Below are 16,327 nucleotides of genomic sequence, written 5' to 3' on the forward strand. Positions count from 1 at the left end.
AATCGAACAAATTCTTTATTAAATAAACTTAATAATTAAGCCAATCGTACCAAGTCGCTCTGGGAAATGATTTTCCGTTACATATCTTTGGTTTTCCACTTTTGATCTTATGACAGACAACTGCAGCAAAATCTTTTAGAGATGCTTCTTGTTCCGTCTGGTTGTAAAAATCATTGTAGATTATGGTAGGCACAAACGACAAATTTGGATCTAGATCCATGGTTTTATTACCATGCATGATGATTAATTGATCTCCTCTAGGACCATTCGCACATTTCCTTAAAACGGTCGTGTTGTATTTGAATAGTGAAGCACACTAAAATGATTAATTAATTTTAGAAAAATATCCTGAATTATTGGTAATACTCACGTTTTCTACTGTTCGGTAAATTGAAGGATTCGGTTGGGACATTATGCAGTTTATAACAGCAACATCAGTTTTCTGTCCTTTATTTTGATCTAATAAACAAGCTTGATACTTATTGCCGCTGCATTCAGCAGGGCCATGTTGACAGGAAACCATATAATTATCATTTTCAATAAGCAGCTGGAAACGCACATTATTATTTCAAATTGTACGCAAACATTTAATAATATCTTACAAAGGCTTTTCCAAATGGCACCAATTTTATTTTTATGTATTCTTCTAAGCTGCTGTAACTGGGATATAACTGGCGAGTAATAAATTCGACGCTATCGGGACATAAGGATTCATAGTAAACTGTCACGTTTATCGAGAACTAAAATAAATTGTTAAATATATATTAATATATAAATTATCTTTTATTAAATAATAATAAAAAATATAAATAATTTCATCATCTAGATTTTAAGAATTCTGAAGGTTATTAGTCGTTTAAACACTTAAATAACACCAATGTAAAATGTCATATAATTGATTTAACACAACGATGACAAATTGTTCATTAATATATTATTATAATAATAATTATTTACTAAATTTACTAAAGAATCTCTTGAAAACATTCATTGTAAGAGAAGATTTATAATTCTTCAACTGACATTGAGCCAAATTAAGATTAAAAAGTATATGTTTTTAAATTTAATGAGAAATTTGAGGTAAACAATCGGTATCTTGAATATTGGTAATAATTTTTATTTTACTAATCAATTGTTTACAATAACAAGAGGGAAACAATGATTTCATTTGAATGGAGCCCACTAAAGATAAAAAAGAAATTAACTATAATTAGTATTGTGCTATTGTTAAATCAGTAATTGTATACATATAAAAAAATAATTCTGGAAAATACACCTTCTCAGAATTGATCACTTTAATTACTATGACTTAACCTTGGAATTAGGTTGATTTGAATTTGATTAATACTTAACACTCTATTGTATATCAATAACAATTTAATATACACGTTTAAAAAATGAACGAACGTATTAGCATTAACATTAAATAAATTAATTAAAAATTGAAGTATCATAATATGCTGATAAAAATAAATTTCCTTATTCAATTTTATAAGAGAAAAGTATTATAAATACTATCTTCAAAATTACTAATTTGAATTTAATTATGAATAAATAAATATTTTTCATTATTAAATTCAATAAAAAAATATTTGAAACCAATTTAAAAATAATTAAGAAATATATTATTATATTTATAATAATTAATACATAAACAAGTCTTCCAAATATATGATAAAATTTACTTACCGCTGGCCCGACAATTGTCAAACAAAAGAGAACAAAATAAAAATTCATCGTTTACAACTAATGTGGACTGGTCAAGTTTTGTCCACTAAATGAGACAGATTCAAGTTGCTTACTCCACGTGTTATATTACTCACTCTCTATCTACACTACTTTTAAATGAGGTCTGTTGTTATTGTTAAATTTGGAAGTGTTCGTTTGCTAATGTTAAAAAAATCTAAATCAAATCAATATTCTAATAATGAAATTACTAATAAAAGATGTGATAAAAGAATTTTTTTCTTATTGTTTGAACAATAAAGGAGATAATCATAAATAACATATTGGAAGGAAAATTATCTGTAAAATATACTGTAATACATTTTTTAATGCTTGATTTTTATCTTAAATCATCTTGAACGTATATTTTTTAACCTTTAGCAAATATTATTATATAATATTTGTTTATCTAAGTTTATACATTTATATCTAAAATTGCATTTTAGAATATTTATTTATAGTTCTAGTTTTCTAATTTTTGATCATATATTATAAAATTTCGTTCCTTTCATTTTATGTATACCTCAATGCATTACTGTAGTAATAAATACTATAATAATAAAATACGCATTCAAAATTTGTCTGCAAGCATTTAATGTTGTTTATAATTCCATTGTCAAGTATAATTTAATTAAAAGTGCATTGACACCACCTCCTCATGTACAAGTATTATATACGTTCAAGTTCACAATGATTTAAATTAAAAGTCATTAAATACTAAATATATATATATATATATATATATATATATATATATATATATATATATATATATATATATATATATATATATATAATTTAAGCATAAATTAAATTATTTTTACATCAGAACTATGTTTACAAACTGGTGTCTCGTGCTTTGTGCAAAGACAATCTACAATTTTGAAATTAATCAATATGTTATCTTTTAGAGTTTAGTTATGGTACTGGGTGTAAAACTAATCTTTAAAATTGTTTAATCATATTTAATTTAAAAAATACAATTTAATCAAATATTAAATTATTCTTCATGGTGATGTTCGCAGTAATATATTTATCATTACCTTAGAAATTAGCCATTATGTTATTTTCTAGAGTTTGGCTTTGGCGGGTTATAGAGGATAAAACTAATGTTTAAAATTGTTTTATTGAATTTAATTTAAAAAATATTATTTTCCTTATAATACAAATACGTTTTAAACCTAAATTTTACTCCAGCATAATGTTTCCACTCTGGTACTTTATGATTCAAATAATCACATTCGACAATTTTAATATTAATCAATATGTTATCTCTAATGTGTGGTCCTAGAATCCTTGGATCCCTAGATCTTTAATTTCTTTTCATTATAATAAATTTAAAAAAAAAAAATTATTACACTGGTTAATTCGATTTTTAGATCTGTCCTCTGCATGTGAAATTTTTGTTTCTCCAAAACAAAAATAAAATTTTTCGAATTTTCAAAATAAAATGATTAATTTTTAATATTTTTTATAATTTTATTTTTAATTACCATTAAGTTTTTTCTGAACATTAAAATCTTTTTACAATAACAACAAATCAAGTTCAAAAATGAATAGTTATAGTAGTTTTCTTATGTTTGTATGGGCTTTCTCGTATTAAACCCCAAATATAATTTCCCACCGTATTCTCGTTGTACTACCTTGATAACATTGTTCAAAGTCCATCACATCTTGGTGAAAACTTTCTCTTTGCTCCTCCGGGTAGTATATGAAGTTTCTGGGACTTTCGGCAGACCATAATTTTAAAGCTTTCAAACGCAGATTAATTATCATCAATCGTTAATTATTTTTTGTTTGCAAAAGAAACCATTAACTACTGCTTTAATACTTTCCAAGTCTTGTTTTCCATGAGCATTGTTTAACTTGTGGTCAGCTTCAGATAATTTGGGAAAAAATCCCTTTAAATATTCAAAAGCTTCAGGATTCAGATTAAAAGCTTTCACAAATTGCTTCATTAAGCCCAATTTTATATAAAGGACAGGCAAATAAAACAGAATAGATTAACATCCATCTTATGTTAGTAATACACAAGAGCGGTTGTTACAGATCTCATAGACAAATAAACACTCACTACTGTACGTTTTACAAATAATATATCAGGTTCATCAAAACTTCGTAAATCAGACAAAAGCAATATTTAAAAGCTAAAAATGCAAAATTAAAGTAGGAAAGTATTTTATGATGATTAGGATCAGAATTCAAGTGCACAAGAATAAAAACACAAAAATTTTGGTTGACTTGTTTAATAGGATAGTCACAATTTAAGCATAAATTGAAATTAACCAATATGTTATCTTCTATCTGTTATCCTTGGAGCGTCGTACTAAGTATAGAATATAATATTATTATTATTATTATATAATATTTAATTTAATTTAATATGATTGTTATATAAAATTTATCTTAAGAAATGTAAATTATCAATTGAAAGTAGATATAATTTTATCATAAATTATTTTTAGATCATTCATTTACATTTACAAGACGATGATTACAAACTAGTACCTTATAAATTAAATATTCACAAACTACAATTTTGAAATTTGCCATTATGTTATTATCTAGAGTTTGGTTTAGAATGTTTGGGGGTTTATAGTGAATATAAAACTAATCTTTACAATTGTTTTATTATATTTAATTTAAAAAAGTATTATAATTATCATTATAGTCACAATTTAGGTATAAATTAAATTATTTTTACTTCAAATTGATGATCATATCCTAGTGCCTCGTGGTTCAAATAATCACACATAACAGTTAATATATTATCTTCTAGAATTTGCTTAGAAAATATTTGGAGGATTATAGTAGGTAAAATGCTAACATTGTTCTGTTATTTATAATTTCAAAAATATAATTTTCAATATAGTCACAATTTAAATATAAATTATATTGACTTCGAGTTGATCTTCGCAGCCTAGTGCATCCTAATTTAAGTATTCACCAACAATAGTTTTGAAATTAGGCAATATGTTTTCTTCTAGATATTGGTTATAGAATCCTTGAAGGATTATAGTGGATATAAAACTAATCTTTAAAATTCTTTTATTATACTTAATTTAATATAACATATAACACAGAATAGTCACAATTTAAGCTTAAATTAAATTATTGTAACTTCAGGATGATGTTCGCATCCTGGTGCTTCGTGATTTAAATAGTCACAAACAACAGTTTTAAAATTAGTCAATATGTTATCCTCTAAGGTTTGATTGTAGAATCCTTGTAGAGTTATAGTGGGTATAAAATTAATTGCAGGTTTCACAGCAGCTGTCTTTTTACCATTTTCAACCAAAAGCAAATCTCCATGATCAGATGCAACGCAATTTTTAATTGTTTTCCAAGTGACACCCGTTTGGATTGCGCACTAAATAAAATTTTATTAAGTTTCGAAATATTAAAATTAACATTTTAGTTACCTTTTCCAAATGTTCATCTTTCCATTCCCTATCTTCCATTGCACAGTATAGGAAATCTATATTTTCCTTTGTGGTGTGTAAGTCCCCAACACACGCTTGAACTTTGTTAGCATAACATTCTACAGGACCGTGTTGACAAGTAAATTCCCATTTTCCTGATTCATTATTTGCCTAAAATTATAATAATTCAATAAACCATATTTTTTTTTATTAAAGTGTGGAACTTACACTAGCAAAACCATATGCAACCAGATCTACGTTAAAAAAGTGGTCTGGTGTACCCAATGTGTTGTATGTCGGGTATAATTGGTTCCGTACAAACCTGACGCTATCAGGACATAATGCTTCGTAATACACTGATATTTTTAATTTCTCATCCTAAAAAAATGATATCATTATTTAGAATTTGCAACCTTTGCAAACTCTGATAAAAAGCAAGACGAAGACAAAATTTAATTTATTGTCTCGATAAAATTAGCAGAAATATACATCTAAATTGTATGCATTATATTTAATATAATATATTAAAATCATACTGTTGGACAGTCAGGTTCATCCACTTCCGTATTACATTGTGGTGGTTGATTATCCAGAAGACTACATATCACCCCTTGTAAATCATTCAAAGAATTATCTTGCAAACTTTGACTATACACATCATTGAATGTTATTGTGGGAATGAATGTTATATTTGGAGTGACTGCCTTCGTTTTTTCGTAGTTGGTTACCATAAGTTCATCTCCTCTGCCAGAGTTCAAACAATGCTTTACTTCAGTCCATTTAATTTCAGTCTGTGCTGTACACTAAAATTAAAATTTCGTAATAAACTTTATTTCACTTTTAGTAAGTAGTTTCATTTACATTTTCCAAATATTCATCTTCCCAATCGTGTCCGGAAAGCATAGCACAATCAATGAATAATACTGAATCTGGTGCTGAGTATTGAGCATACACACACGCTTGAACTTTATTTCCGTAGCATTCACGGGGGCCATGTTGACAAGTAAATTCCCATTTGCCATTTTCATTGTTAGCCTAAAGTTAATATGAAATATAATATATTATGATATTGTAGAATTTATATATAATTACGGAGGCTTTTCCAAATGGAACCAAATCCAAATCAAAATCGTTACCCAGGAGCTTATAAGTTGGAAATAACTGCTGTGTAACAAATCGTATGCTGTCTGGGCATAGCGCTTCGTAATACACAGAAACTTTCAGCTGATCGCACTAAAATATTGGTTATTAAAAACAATGTATATTATACTTACCTAACAAGTACTTATTGCTAAAATTGCGTTAAACCATATCGATTGTAATTGAAACATGCAATAAACTAACTGATAAGTTTTGCAATAATTCAATAAATCATATATAGTAACAAAATAATTTTTACTGACATTTATTATTGAGTTTATTTATTACAAAAAGTTCTTAGTTTAACACTTACTTTAATACAAATTATGAAGCACAGACACAATAATAAAATACTTTTTAACCAAGCCATCATTAAAGTTAAACTGCACCAAATGAATCGGATGATACCTAAGTAGTGGGCGGTGTAAACCCATTAATTCTACAAATACAAGCCCTGTCGTTTGATAAACACCAGATCAGTCATATAAAGATAAATCCCAATAACATGGAGTAAGCTGATTCACAATAAATGAACAAAGACATCAGAAACCACATGACTTCCAGAGAAATTGGCAGTAATTATCAAGTCAATAAAACTTAATATTTATTCTTAATATTTCTTCGAACTAATTCTGAATTTATATGCAAATATATTAATGTAAGAGCAAAACATGTAAGATTTAAAGATTGTTTTGATCTGTAACAAGAAGAATATTTATAAATAGAGTCTGATGGTGAGTTAAAGAAGTGGAATATTTGCATGCATATTAAGTCCCAAATAATTTATGGTTTCTAAAACTTAAGTTTTATTTTATCAAAAGCAGTTTTCTAATATAATTATTGACTTAGAAAGAGATTATAATTAAATTACAAATAAAAATGTGATTATCGAGATAAAACTCTAATAGCAATAAATTATTTATTAATTTATTGCCCCCTTAATATACCATAAATCAAGTTATCAGTATCGCCATAAAAATCAGCGATCAAAATCTCCATTGTTGTACAAATTCTTTATGGACACAATAAAAAATAATTAAAATATTAAATTTTATTTATTATTATTTTTGACAAGCTTTTGGTTCATTATTCAAAAGATGGCAGGCAACTACTAGGAAGGAACTGTAAGCATCATCGTTCAAATCTTCATCAAATACATCATTAAAGAAAGTTGTTGGTACTCCCTTAATAGCTGGAGTGGCCGAGTGAGTTCTTTCGCCGTTAGCAGCTAAAATTTCATCACCTTTTCCACTGCTAACGCATTCTTCTACAGCTTCCCACGAAACTCCAGTACTCTTGGCACACTTAAAACACGTAACATTTAATAATTACTTTAACGTTTCTAATAAACTGCACTTACAGATTGTAGAGTTTCATCATCAGCTGGAGAGTCGGCCTCCAAATCACAGGAAATAAAGGCGGCTGCCTTGGCTATATCGTTCAACTCTAAGACGCAACCGTGAATTCTGTTACCCTTACATTCGTTTACGCCGTGTTGGCAAGTAAACTCCAAGGATCCCGATTCGTTGATGGTCTAAATTATTCAGATATTAATTTTAAACAAATACAACATCAGTAAAATTTTAATACCTTGGCATTTCCGTAGGGTACTAAGTCCAGGACAACGTTGTCCGGAAGTTTTTGAAATCCGGGAATGGCTTGATTGACGAGATATTGTCTGCTGTATGGGCACAAAGTTTCGTAGAAAACTGTGGCCTTCACAGTTCCTGCCTATAATCAGAAAGTATGATTATTTTCGTGCTCATATCGTTTTACTAAATATACTTACATATGCAGCAGAAAGTGAGAACACCGTGAATACCAAGACACTAACGAAAACCTTCATATTTCCAATCACTCGAAAGACTAAATCTTACACTGTAAAAAGTTATGGGTATAAATACAAAATAAATTATCTGATAAAAATTTGATAGTCACCTCCTAATTAAATATTTTTAAACGTGGATAGAAACATTTTCTGTTCGCGTAGTATACCACCACTAAACAAACTCCATGTGTACTTATTTACATTATTCAGATTATTTAAAGTATGTTCATACATTTACATTTATTTATATTTATGCTAATTTAATATTTTTATATTAAAATTTTTAAAACCGTATTGTTATTATATTGGTACCAATTTACCTGAGTTATTTTTGAATTAATTAACATTATTAACCTCTTTGTGATTTTAATATAAAAACCCACAATTAAATGAAATGTTATTGTTTATTTATTAATTTAAAATACTTATCTAAAGTTGAGTTATAAATAATATACGTATACCTCGAATCAATCATAAAGGAAAGGAAACTTGAATAAAATAATTTGATATTATATTTGCTAAAAATTAAATAAAAACCATTTCCAATGTCAATTATTTAACTTTATTTATACCTTGAGTTCTGTAACTAGTTCATATATATTTATAATATATATATATGAATTGAGGAATTGTAAATTTATGGTAAAATATGCATATAATGTTAATCGTAATTTTTTAAACAATATGTATTTGAAAGAATTTCGCCTCTAATAATTAACTTAAAATAGTTATTTAACTAACGGGAGATATTTCAGTGATGTAAAAATCCCTCGAAATTATCTTCAATAATTTAATATTTAAATAAAATTGAAATCGTGATTTTTAAACAATATCGAATTGTAATTGAAGGAATTTCATCTCAAATCATTTAATTAAGATAGTAAACTCGTGGAGATATTTCAATTAAATTTTATTTAAATAAAACTACTTGAAGTGTTTTAAGTACCACTAAGTTTAATTAAAATATTAAAATAAAACAGGTGGTCAAAATTTGGTAAAATACGGTGACATAGATTCTAGAGATTCTGCTCTTTTTCTTGCAATAAATTCTACGTCATTGAATATTAATTAATATTTCTCCTCTTTTTCTGGCAATAAATTCTAAGTCATTGAATATTAATTAATATTTTTATACTTTTCACACAATTAAGAGGAAAAAAAATATTTTCAATTAATTTTGATTGTCACTGCCCTTTTTTGAGATGTTTAGACAAGAAAATCATGTAGGTGTGATATAATAGAATAACCTCAGATTGCATATTTGTATTTGTTTTTATATTACGTTCTACTTGCTCACAAATTTTTTCATTTCAATCATTTCAATATGAGATACTGTACGTAATAATTTTTCTTAAATTTAGGAAGATAAAAAGATAACAATAACAAAAAATATAAATCCATACTTATATTTGGTTATTGTATTTACTATTAATATTAAAAATGCTAAAACAATGTTTGTAAATAATACAAATAGTGTATGTGATATGAACTGAATATATTTTAATAATTGCATGTCAACAGTCAAGTCTATAATTTATTTTTTCTAGTTTCACATGCTGGTGGCTCATTTTTCAAAAGTCTGCAAGCTACTTCCAAAAATGCATATTCAATTTCGTCGTTGTCGTATATTCCGTTAATTTCAATTGCAGGAACGGTCGTAATTTTCGGTACAACACTTTGGGTTTTGGCTCCATTTTCTGCTAAAAGTTCATCAGCGCGGCCACTATCTAAGCACTCTTGAATTTCGGACCATTCGATGTTAGCTTCATTGGCACACTGTAAAATAAATAATTAATGTACAGCATGAAATAAAAATTATTGACATATCAAAATCAAATTATCAAAAATCAAAACTTCAAAAATTCAGGTTGAAAGTAACTGTGTAATTAGTCACCTTTAGTAAATTATCATCGTCTGCGGGTGCACCAGATCCTAAATCGCAGTTAATGAATGCCGCAGCTGTTGATATGTTGTATAAATCCAAAGCACATCCTTGTACCTTGTTCCCTTTGCACTCTTTTGCTCCATGTTGACATTCAAATAGATATCCACCAGACACATTGTAAATCTAAAATATCGTTCTATTAATGCTTACTTTTCCAATTGAAAATAAAACTATTACCTTAGCATTTCCGAAGGGAACAAAGTCCAAATCCAAGTAGTCGTCTCCAAGCAACAAGTAATTAGGGTACAATTGATGAATAGTAAAATTAATACTATACGGACATAGTGATTCGTAAAATAGCCTTATTTTCAATTGCTCACCCTTAAACAAAAAATTATAATTTCGTACAATTTGGTGAATTAATTTTTAATTAATACTTACTTGAGCAGCAGAAAACACGGCAAGAGATACAAAAATAGCTGCTATTAACTTCATTATACCCGGATGATGTGCAATACAATAGGTATCACCGTTTTTATATTTACAAATACTAATAAGTGCTAGATAAAAAATATTCGTGATATCATATCAAATTATTTAATTAATTTGAAATGAATAGTCTAAATGACTGTGTACGTATTTGTTTTAAACTCGAAACCAAATTGTTAAATGCATAAAGCTTACAAACACAATACTTTATATGTAACCACACATTTCCTTCAGGCTATTGAATTAATTGGCTATAAAATTATGGACATGCATTTTCTTATTGTTATACAATTGGTTAATTGAATATCACAGTTTATAATTCATTGTTCTTTTGCATCTCCAGGGTTCTTGAAATATTCACACACAAAAACAATCAAATTTTGGTTATCATTCACCATCATCTACACAGATTATTGATTTTTACGTATTTTCTATTCTGATACCAGATAAGTACTAATGTGGTATTTGTAGGATTGGTAGTTTACAAATTTTTTTAATAAAATAATGTTTCTGCTATTATACCCAAAGGTCATTTAAATATAGATAACATACATATAATAGATCATCAATGACAATCTAAGTCTATATTTAAATTAATCGTAGGTATATTTTTGTAATCTATCACGCAAATCAGTCTCAACTTGCGACATACACTTATGAGCGAAATTAGAATTTAATTCAGCACCTTTTAGAAAGTGCAAATTAAAAATTGATTATCTACTAACAATATAAATATAATTATTTGATTGACTATGTTAGCCACAATTTTTCCAAAATAACATTTCTGGTGCTACATCTAAAGGTTATTTAAATGAATATAACAATTAGTAGATCATCAATGACATTCCAATCTCTATTCAAATTAAGTGTAGGTATATTTTTCTAATCTACCACGTAAATCAGTATCAGATTGAGACAGTTAAGTGTCCCAATTATGTACAAAAATAAATCAGTATTATTAGGGGAAATTTAAAAACTGATTACGTACTAAAAATATTTATTAAGATAAAAAAACAATAATCTTATTACGTTGGGCAAGCTGATGGTTTCTCTGTGAAACTCTCGCACACTGTTTTCAAGAAATTTTCTCTTGCGCTGTTATCTTTATCTGCATCATAAACCCCATTGATAACAATGGTTGGGACATACTTCAATTTGGGTTGTAGAGCATCCGTAATTTCTTTATAATGTAAAAGCAATTTGTTTCCCTCTTCTCCTTTGTAACACTGTTTCAAAGTTTTGAATGGAATATCGTATTTCTCAGCACACTGGAAAAAGGGCAACGAGTTACGTACTAGTTTTGTTTAACGCAAAGATACTTACCGTTTTTACAACCTCCTTCTTTTCCGGATGATCTTCCTTCATGACGCATCCCACAAACGACATTTTTTGTTTTTGTGTAAAATCTTTGGATAAAGCGCAAGCTTGAATTTTGTTGCCTGTACATTCTTTAGGACCGTGTTGACATGTGAAGGCTAATTTCTTACTTTTTAACTAAAATCGAATATTTTAATTGTTGTGATCTATGGATGTAGTTTAAATACATACTTTTGCTTTACCGAATGGCACTAATTCTATTTGTAACAAGTCGCCCAATACAGCATAACCGGGTTCTAATTGGTCTCTAATGAATTCTTGACTATACGGGCATAGAGATTCATAGTACAAAGTTACGTTAACTGTTTCCTAAAAGTAAAAATGTGACAATATATCAGTGAAAATATACATATTTCATAACAAATGAAACAACATGGTCTATATTATTAATTAGAAAAATTTTGACCTTAACTGTTGTGATACAATCAAAATATAGTAAACACTGATAATGTAAATATAGATTTATTCAAATTAAATATCAATCTGATTCACTCTGAAGCATCGTGTTAAATTCAAACTTAATCTTATTTTTTCATGCATATTTAATTAGTTTATAAATAATTTGATATACCCACTAGCACATTAAAAAATAAATAAATAAATTCTTATAATTACTTACTAGTAAAAATGGACATTTTTCTATATTTCAGATTTAATTTTTTACTTACATTTAAAAATGAGTTTAGTTCACATCACCCCTAACTTACATACTTACTTGAACAGTTACAGAAATTAGAAAACTTAAACAGAAAATTAACACAGTACTATACATGTTAAGATGAGGATAATGAATAAATATATTCACAAGACTCTGAACTCGTGCTTATCGACAGTCTAAATGTTATTGACGAGAGTTTAAATTTCATATAGCAAGTAGGTCTGTAACGAGATTAAAGAAAAAAATAAGTGATTACGAAAATAAAGAGCTAATTTTAAATATTGATACTGTACTTTTTCACAATGTATAGTAACATTTTGTATTTATAAATGCGTAAATAAATTTTTATATATCTTATTGTTAGATAGATGATAGATTCTCATTTACATATTTACAAATATAGTATAAAAATTCATAATTGTTATAAATCATTAGTTTGTAATATTTTTTGTTACTAATGCATTTCTTTTTGTTGTCATCATTTCTTTTATGATAATCCATTATCCAGACTAAATGTACTATTGTGTTGGAATATGAATACACATTCTTGGACATTGTCATATCTAACAAAATAAAATATTTTTGTCATTATTCGGTACAATCTACTGAATGACAGAGCTGCTCTTTATAATGGCTTTGCAGATTAAACCAAAACGAAAAGCCATAAGCCCCGTGGTTGAAAATATAACCAAAAATACTACCATACATGGTCTTTATATTGTTGGTTTACCAAATATACATTTAATTGAACGGTTAGTATTAAAAATTATTGTTCCTCTTTGACAACAAATATGTTGCAGCATAATTTGGTTGATAATTATTGGAATTGCATTAGGAGGAGCAATAGCAGTGGCCCTCTCCAATTGGAGAAGGTACGCAGCCAATCCAACAGTGGTGTCCCTGCAAAAGGACTTCAGGAACTGGCTTAATCCGTTTCCAGCTGCCACTGGATGCTTCATAGATAAAACTGATGAACGAAAGGCGCAAAAGTTTATTAAAGAGAAGTGGGGGCTAGTTCCTACCGACTTAAATTACGACAATTATATGGACTTTGTAAAAACTGTTGCTAATATTTCATATCACAATCTTCATGAATTTGAAAGGTTTAAAAATAATCCCGTACTAAATAGTGCGAACATGTTGGAAGTTGCAGGAAATGTAAATACAATGGAGAGTACTTATAATTATTATGAAAACAATATTGTAGGTCCATCCTCTATTATCTGGAACTTTAGTGACTTTCGACACAAAACGAAAAACCAATTGGCAGTTAGTAATAACAGAATTAGGAATATGTTTTTCAGTCAACTCTAAATTCGAAAATCTTTTATCTTTTAAGTAATAAATTTGTAAAACGTCAATTTTTATTTTATAACTAATCTTTTTTTCAGAATTCCTGGAGATATAACTAAACAATCTAATACTGATCAAACAATATTAAGATGTCATTATTTAAATGGCTTGTGTTATGCTAGGTATGATTCTGATCCTCAAAAACCTCTAAAAGTAAGTACAAAATTATTTTAATATATATATTTAATACCACAGGAGATTGCCCAGAACCAACAAAGAAATACAATATTGTACTAAAATTATAAGCGTGATAGATAATACTTTAATTATTTAATTGTTCCTTATCAATTTTAAAATGTCTTCTGAAAATTGATCAGCATTAATATAATTTTATTTGTTTTTTCATTAAACACACTTTCAGTACTACGTTCACTCTTACTTGGATGTTGTTCACGCAACATCAGAATCCCCGTTGCATATTAGAGAAAGCGAGGAACTGGAGATCAATTATCGAATGCAGGAAACACTAGCGTCACCCGGTTTGCGAAAACTAACTCCATCCCAACGAAGGTGCAGATTTGACGATGAACCCATACATAGAGACTTTCCTGTTTATAGTACCAGTATTTGCTACATTGGTTGCAGATATAACCTGGCAATGCAGCTGTGCGGATGTAAACCTTTCTTTTACAACTTCTTGGGTATTATATTTTAATAAAAACAATGCATACGAAGATAAAATTTTATATTACAGATGGAAAAGAATGTGACATAGAAGGTCTCGTATGTTTATCCAAATATGCAGACAATATTACTAAACCGCCTTCTGAAATAGGTTGTAACTGTCCTCAACCCTGCGATATTATAACTTATTTACCACAAAAACCGAAATATACAAAATGGTAATTTATACATTTAATAACTTTTTATTAATAATATTGCTACTCGTTTTTAAAGGGAACATGGATATTTTGACCAAAGAATAACGTTTCGTTGGGGTTTATTGCCACCAACTACCAAGTATCATCGTGATGTAATCTTTGGTTTGGAAAATCTTGTTGGTATGATTATTTTCATTGCCAATAATATAAGTACATAATATTAATTTTTAGTATCACTAGGAGGGACCGTAGCATTATTTTTGGGAATAAGCACTATGAGTGTAATAGAAATAATATTTCTTATCTTAGAAAGTTTTTGCACTTGGTACAAAAATAAAAGAGGCTCTAATAAAATGCAAAAACCGAAAAATCAAATTACTTTAAGACAATTTCCTGGTAAAAATATTCACTTAAAAAAATATTATTCTACCTCTAATTACCACGGATTAACACACTATCAAAAATCATATTATAATCAGTGATATCTATGTTAATGTCACTAATGGATTTGAGTATTATGCATTATGAATATTATTATATTAGATAAAAACCAATATATTGTAACAAATACACAATATGAATAAAAAACTAATATTTAACCTAGTAAATACGTTATCTAAACTATATTGTATATTTGAACAATTTATAAATTATGTATTATATATAGACAACACATTTTGCACAAAAGTGTATCAAAGATTATTTTACTTCACGTTATAACGTTCACTCTGAACTAAATAATAATTAATATTATATAAAAAAAAACATTTTATATTTCAAATATTTTATTTTAATTATAAAATACATATATGCAGGTTTCTAATATTATATTTGTAATTTTAAAAAAATAGATAATCAGTTTTCTTTAAATTTAAATAAATAAATGTCGAATGTAGTTGTTGATTGATTATCTTAAAAACTAAGAGTAAGGTAACAACGTTACATATTTAATAATTAGTATATTAATTTCTCCTTTTTTATATATCGAAGAGGGGAAAGTCTTATAAAAGACTGAAAACCCCTCTCCGGGCACCGATTTCGAAGATCATAGCCAAAAGACGGACGTATATGCAAGGCCTATACGGGTGTGCTAAATCGGGAAACGTAAGACTGGCAAAAATGCCAACCCCCTGTCAACTGAGTTCAGATTGGACTTGCTGGGTTGGATCTGTTAGCTTTCCACTGCCGCTGGTTTGTGGAGCGGTACTGAGCTCCAGGACCACGACAAGGTGGATCTATCCTGAGATTTCTCATATCCTTCATCCAATTGAAGAAGGTACGCAGTCATTTCAATAGTAGTATCCCATTAAAAGGGATAGAAGTTTATTAAAGGTAAAGGGGGTTAGTTCCTACCGATTTAAATTTCGATATTATATGGATTTTGTCTTATCCAAATACATTTCATTGGAATGTTCACAAATTTGAAAGCTTTAAAAATAGTGTTAAGCATTATACATTATGAATTTTATTATATTAGAAGAAAAATGTATTTTAACAAACACATAATATGAATATAACACTAATATTCAACAAAGTATACAATGGGGGCCAGGGCCAGGTGGCACATAATTTAAAATTAAACAATTTATAAGGTAAGCTTTTGTCCAGTCAGTATAAAAAATATATATC

The 16,327-nt window shown here is 27.8% G+C and overlaps 5 protein-coding genes across 5 annotated transcripts; 1 reads left to right on the forward strand and 4 right to left on the reverse strand.

The window, feature by feature from the left end:
• Positions 1-2: 2 nt before the first annotated feature.
• Positions 3-1,817, reverse strand: LOC109603359 (GILT-like protein 1). The gene is made up of 4 exons (XM_020019845.2): positions 1,690-1,817; positions 603-740; positions 371-547; positions 3-316 (listed from the first exon to the last, which is right to left on the reverse strand). The coding sequence occupies exons 1-4, from the start codon at positions 1,735-1,737 to the stop codon at positions 29-31; spliced, it is 651 nt and encodes a 216-aa protein (XP_019875404.1). The 5' UTR covers positions 1,738-1,817; the 3' UTR covers positions 3-28.
• Positions 1,818-4,336: 2,519 nt separating this feature from the next.
• On the reverse strand, positions 4,337-6,786 carry LOC109603348 (GILT-like protein 1). The gene is made up of 7 exons (XM_049965269.1): positions 6,601-6,786; positions 6,240-6,380; positions 6,009-6,182; positions 5,684-5,950; positions 5,376-5,525; positions 5,148-5,318; positions 4,337-5,095 (listed from the first exon to the last, which is right to left on the reverse strand). The coding sequence occupies exons 1-7, from the start codon at positions 6,658-6,660 to the stop codon at positions 4,832-4,834; spliced, it is 1,227 nt and encodes a 408-aa protein (XP_049821226.1). The 5' UTR covers positions 6,661-6,786; the 3' UTR covers positions 4,337-4,831.
• Positions 6,787-7,318: 532 nt separating this feature from the next.
• Positions 7,319-12,737, reverse strand: LOC109603357 (uncharacterized). Its single transcript, XM_020019842.2, has 12 exons — positions 12,582-12,737; positions 12,038-12,175; positions 11,813-11,983; positions 11,517-11,757; positions 10,442-10,560; positions 10,238-10,381; positions 10,010-10,183; positions 9,669-9,891; positions 8,077-8,159; positions 7,878-8,018; positions 7,648-7,821; positions 7,319-7,591 (listed from the first exon to the last, which is right to left on the reverse strand). Exons 1-12 carry the CDS (start codon positions 12,636-12,638, stop codon positions 7,349-7,351), a joined length of 1,908 nt encoding a protein of 635 aa, XP_019875401.2. The 5' UTR covers positions 12,639-12,737; the 3' UTR covers positions 7,319-7,348.
• Positions 9,592-11,488, reverse strand: LOC109603358 (gamma-interferon-inducible lysosomal thiol reductase). The gene is made up of 4 exons (XM_020019844.2): positions 10,442-11,488; positions 10,238-10,381; positions 10,010-10,183; positions 9,592-9,891 (listed from the first exon to the last, which is right to left on the reverse strand). Exons 1-4 carry the CDS (start codon positions 10,493-10,495, stop codon positions 9,643-9,645), a joined length of 621 nt encoding a protein of 206 aa, XP_019875403.2. The 5' UTR covers positions 10,496-11,488; the 3' UTR covers positions 9,592-9,642.
• Positions 12,738-13,154: 417 nt separating the features above from the next.
• Positions 13,155-15,278, forward strand: LOC109603349 (sodium channel protein Nach-like). The gene is made up of 8 exons (XM_049964658.1): positions 13,155-13,276; positions 13,325-13,682; positions 13,732-13,862; positions 13,916-14,030; positions 14,239-14,518; positions 14,572-14,719; positions 14,775-14,878; positions 14,930-15,278. The coding sequence occupies exons 1-8, from the start codon at positions 13,155-13,157 to the stop codon at positions 15,178-15,180; spliced, it is 1,509 nt and encodes a 502-aa protein (XP_049820615.1). The 3' UTR covers positions 15,181-15,278.
• Positions 15,279-16,327: the final 1,049 nt, after the last annotated feature.

This window comes from Aethina tumida, chromosome 3 (assembly GCF_024364675.1).
Source record: "Aethina tumida isolate Nest 87 chromosome 3, icAetTumi1.1, whole genome shotgun sequence".
Lineage (NCBI taxonomy): Eukaryota > Metazoa > Arthropoda > Insecta > Coleoptera > Nitidulidae > Aethina > Aethina tumida.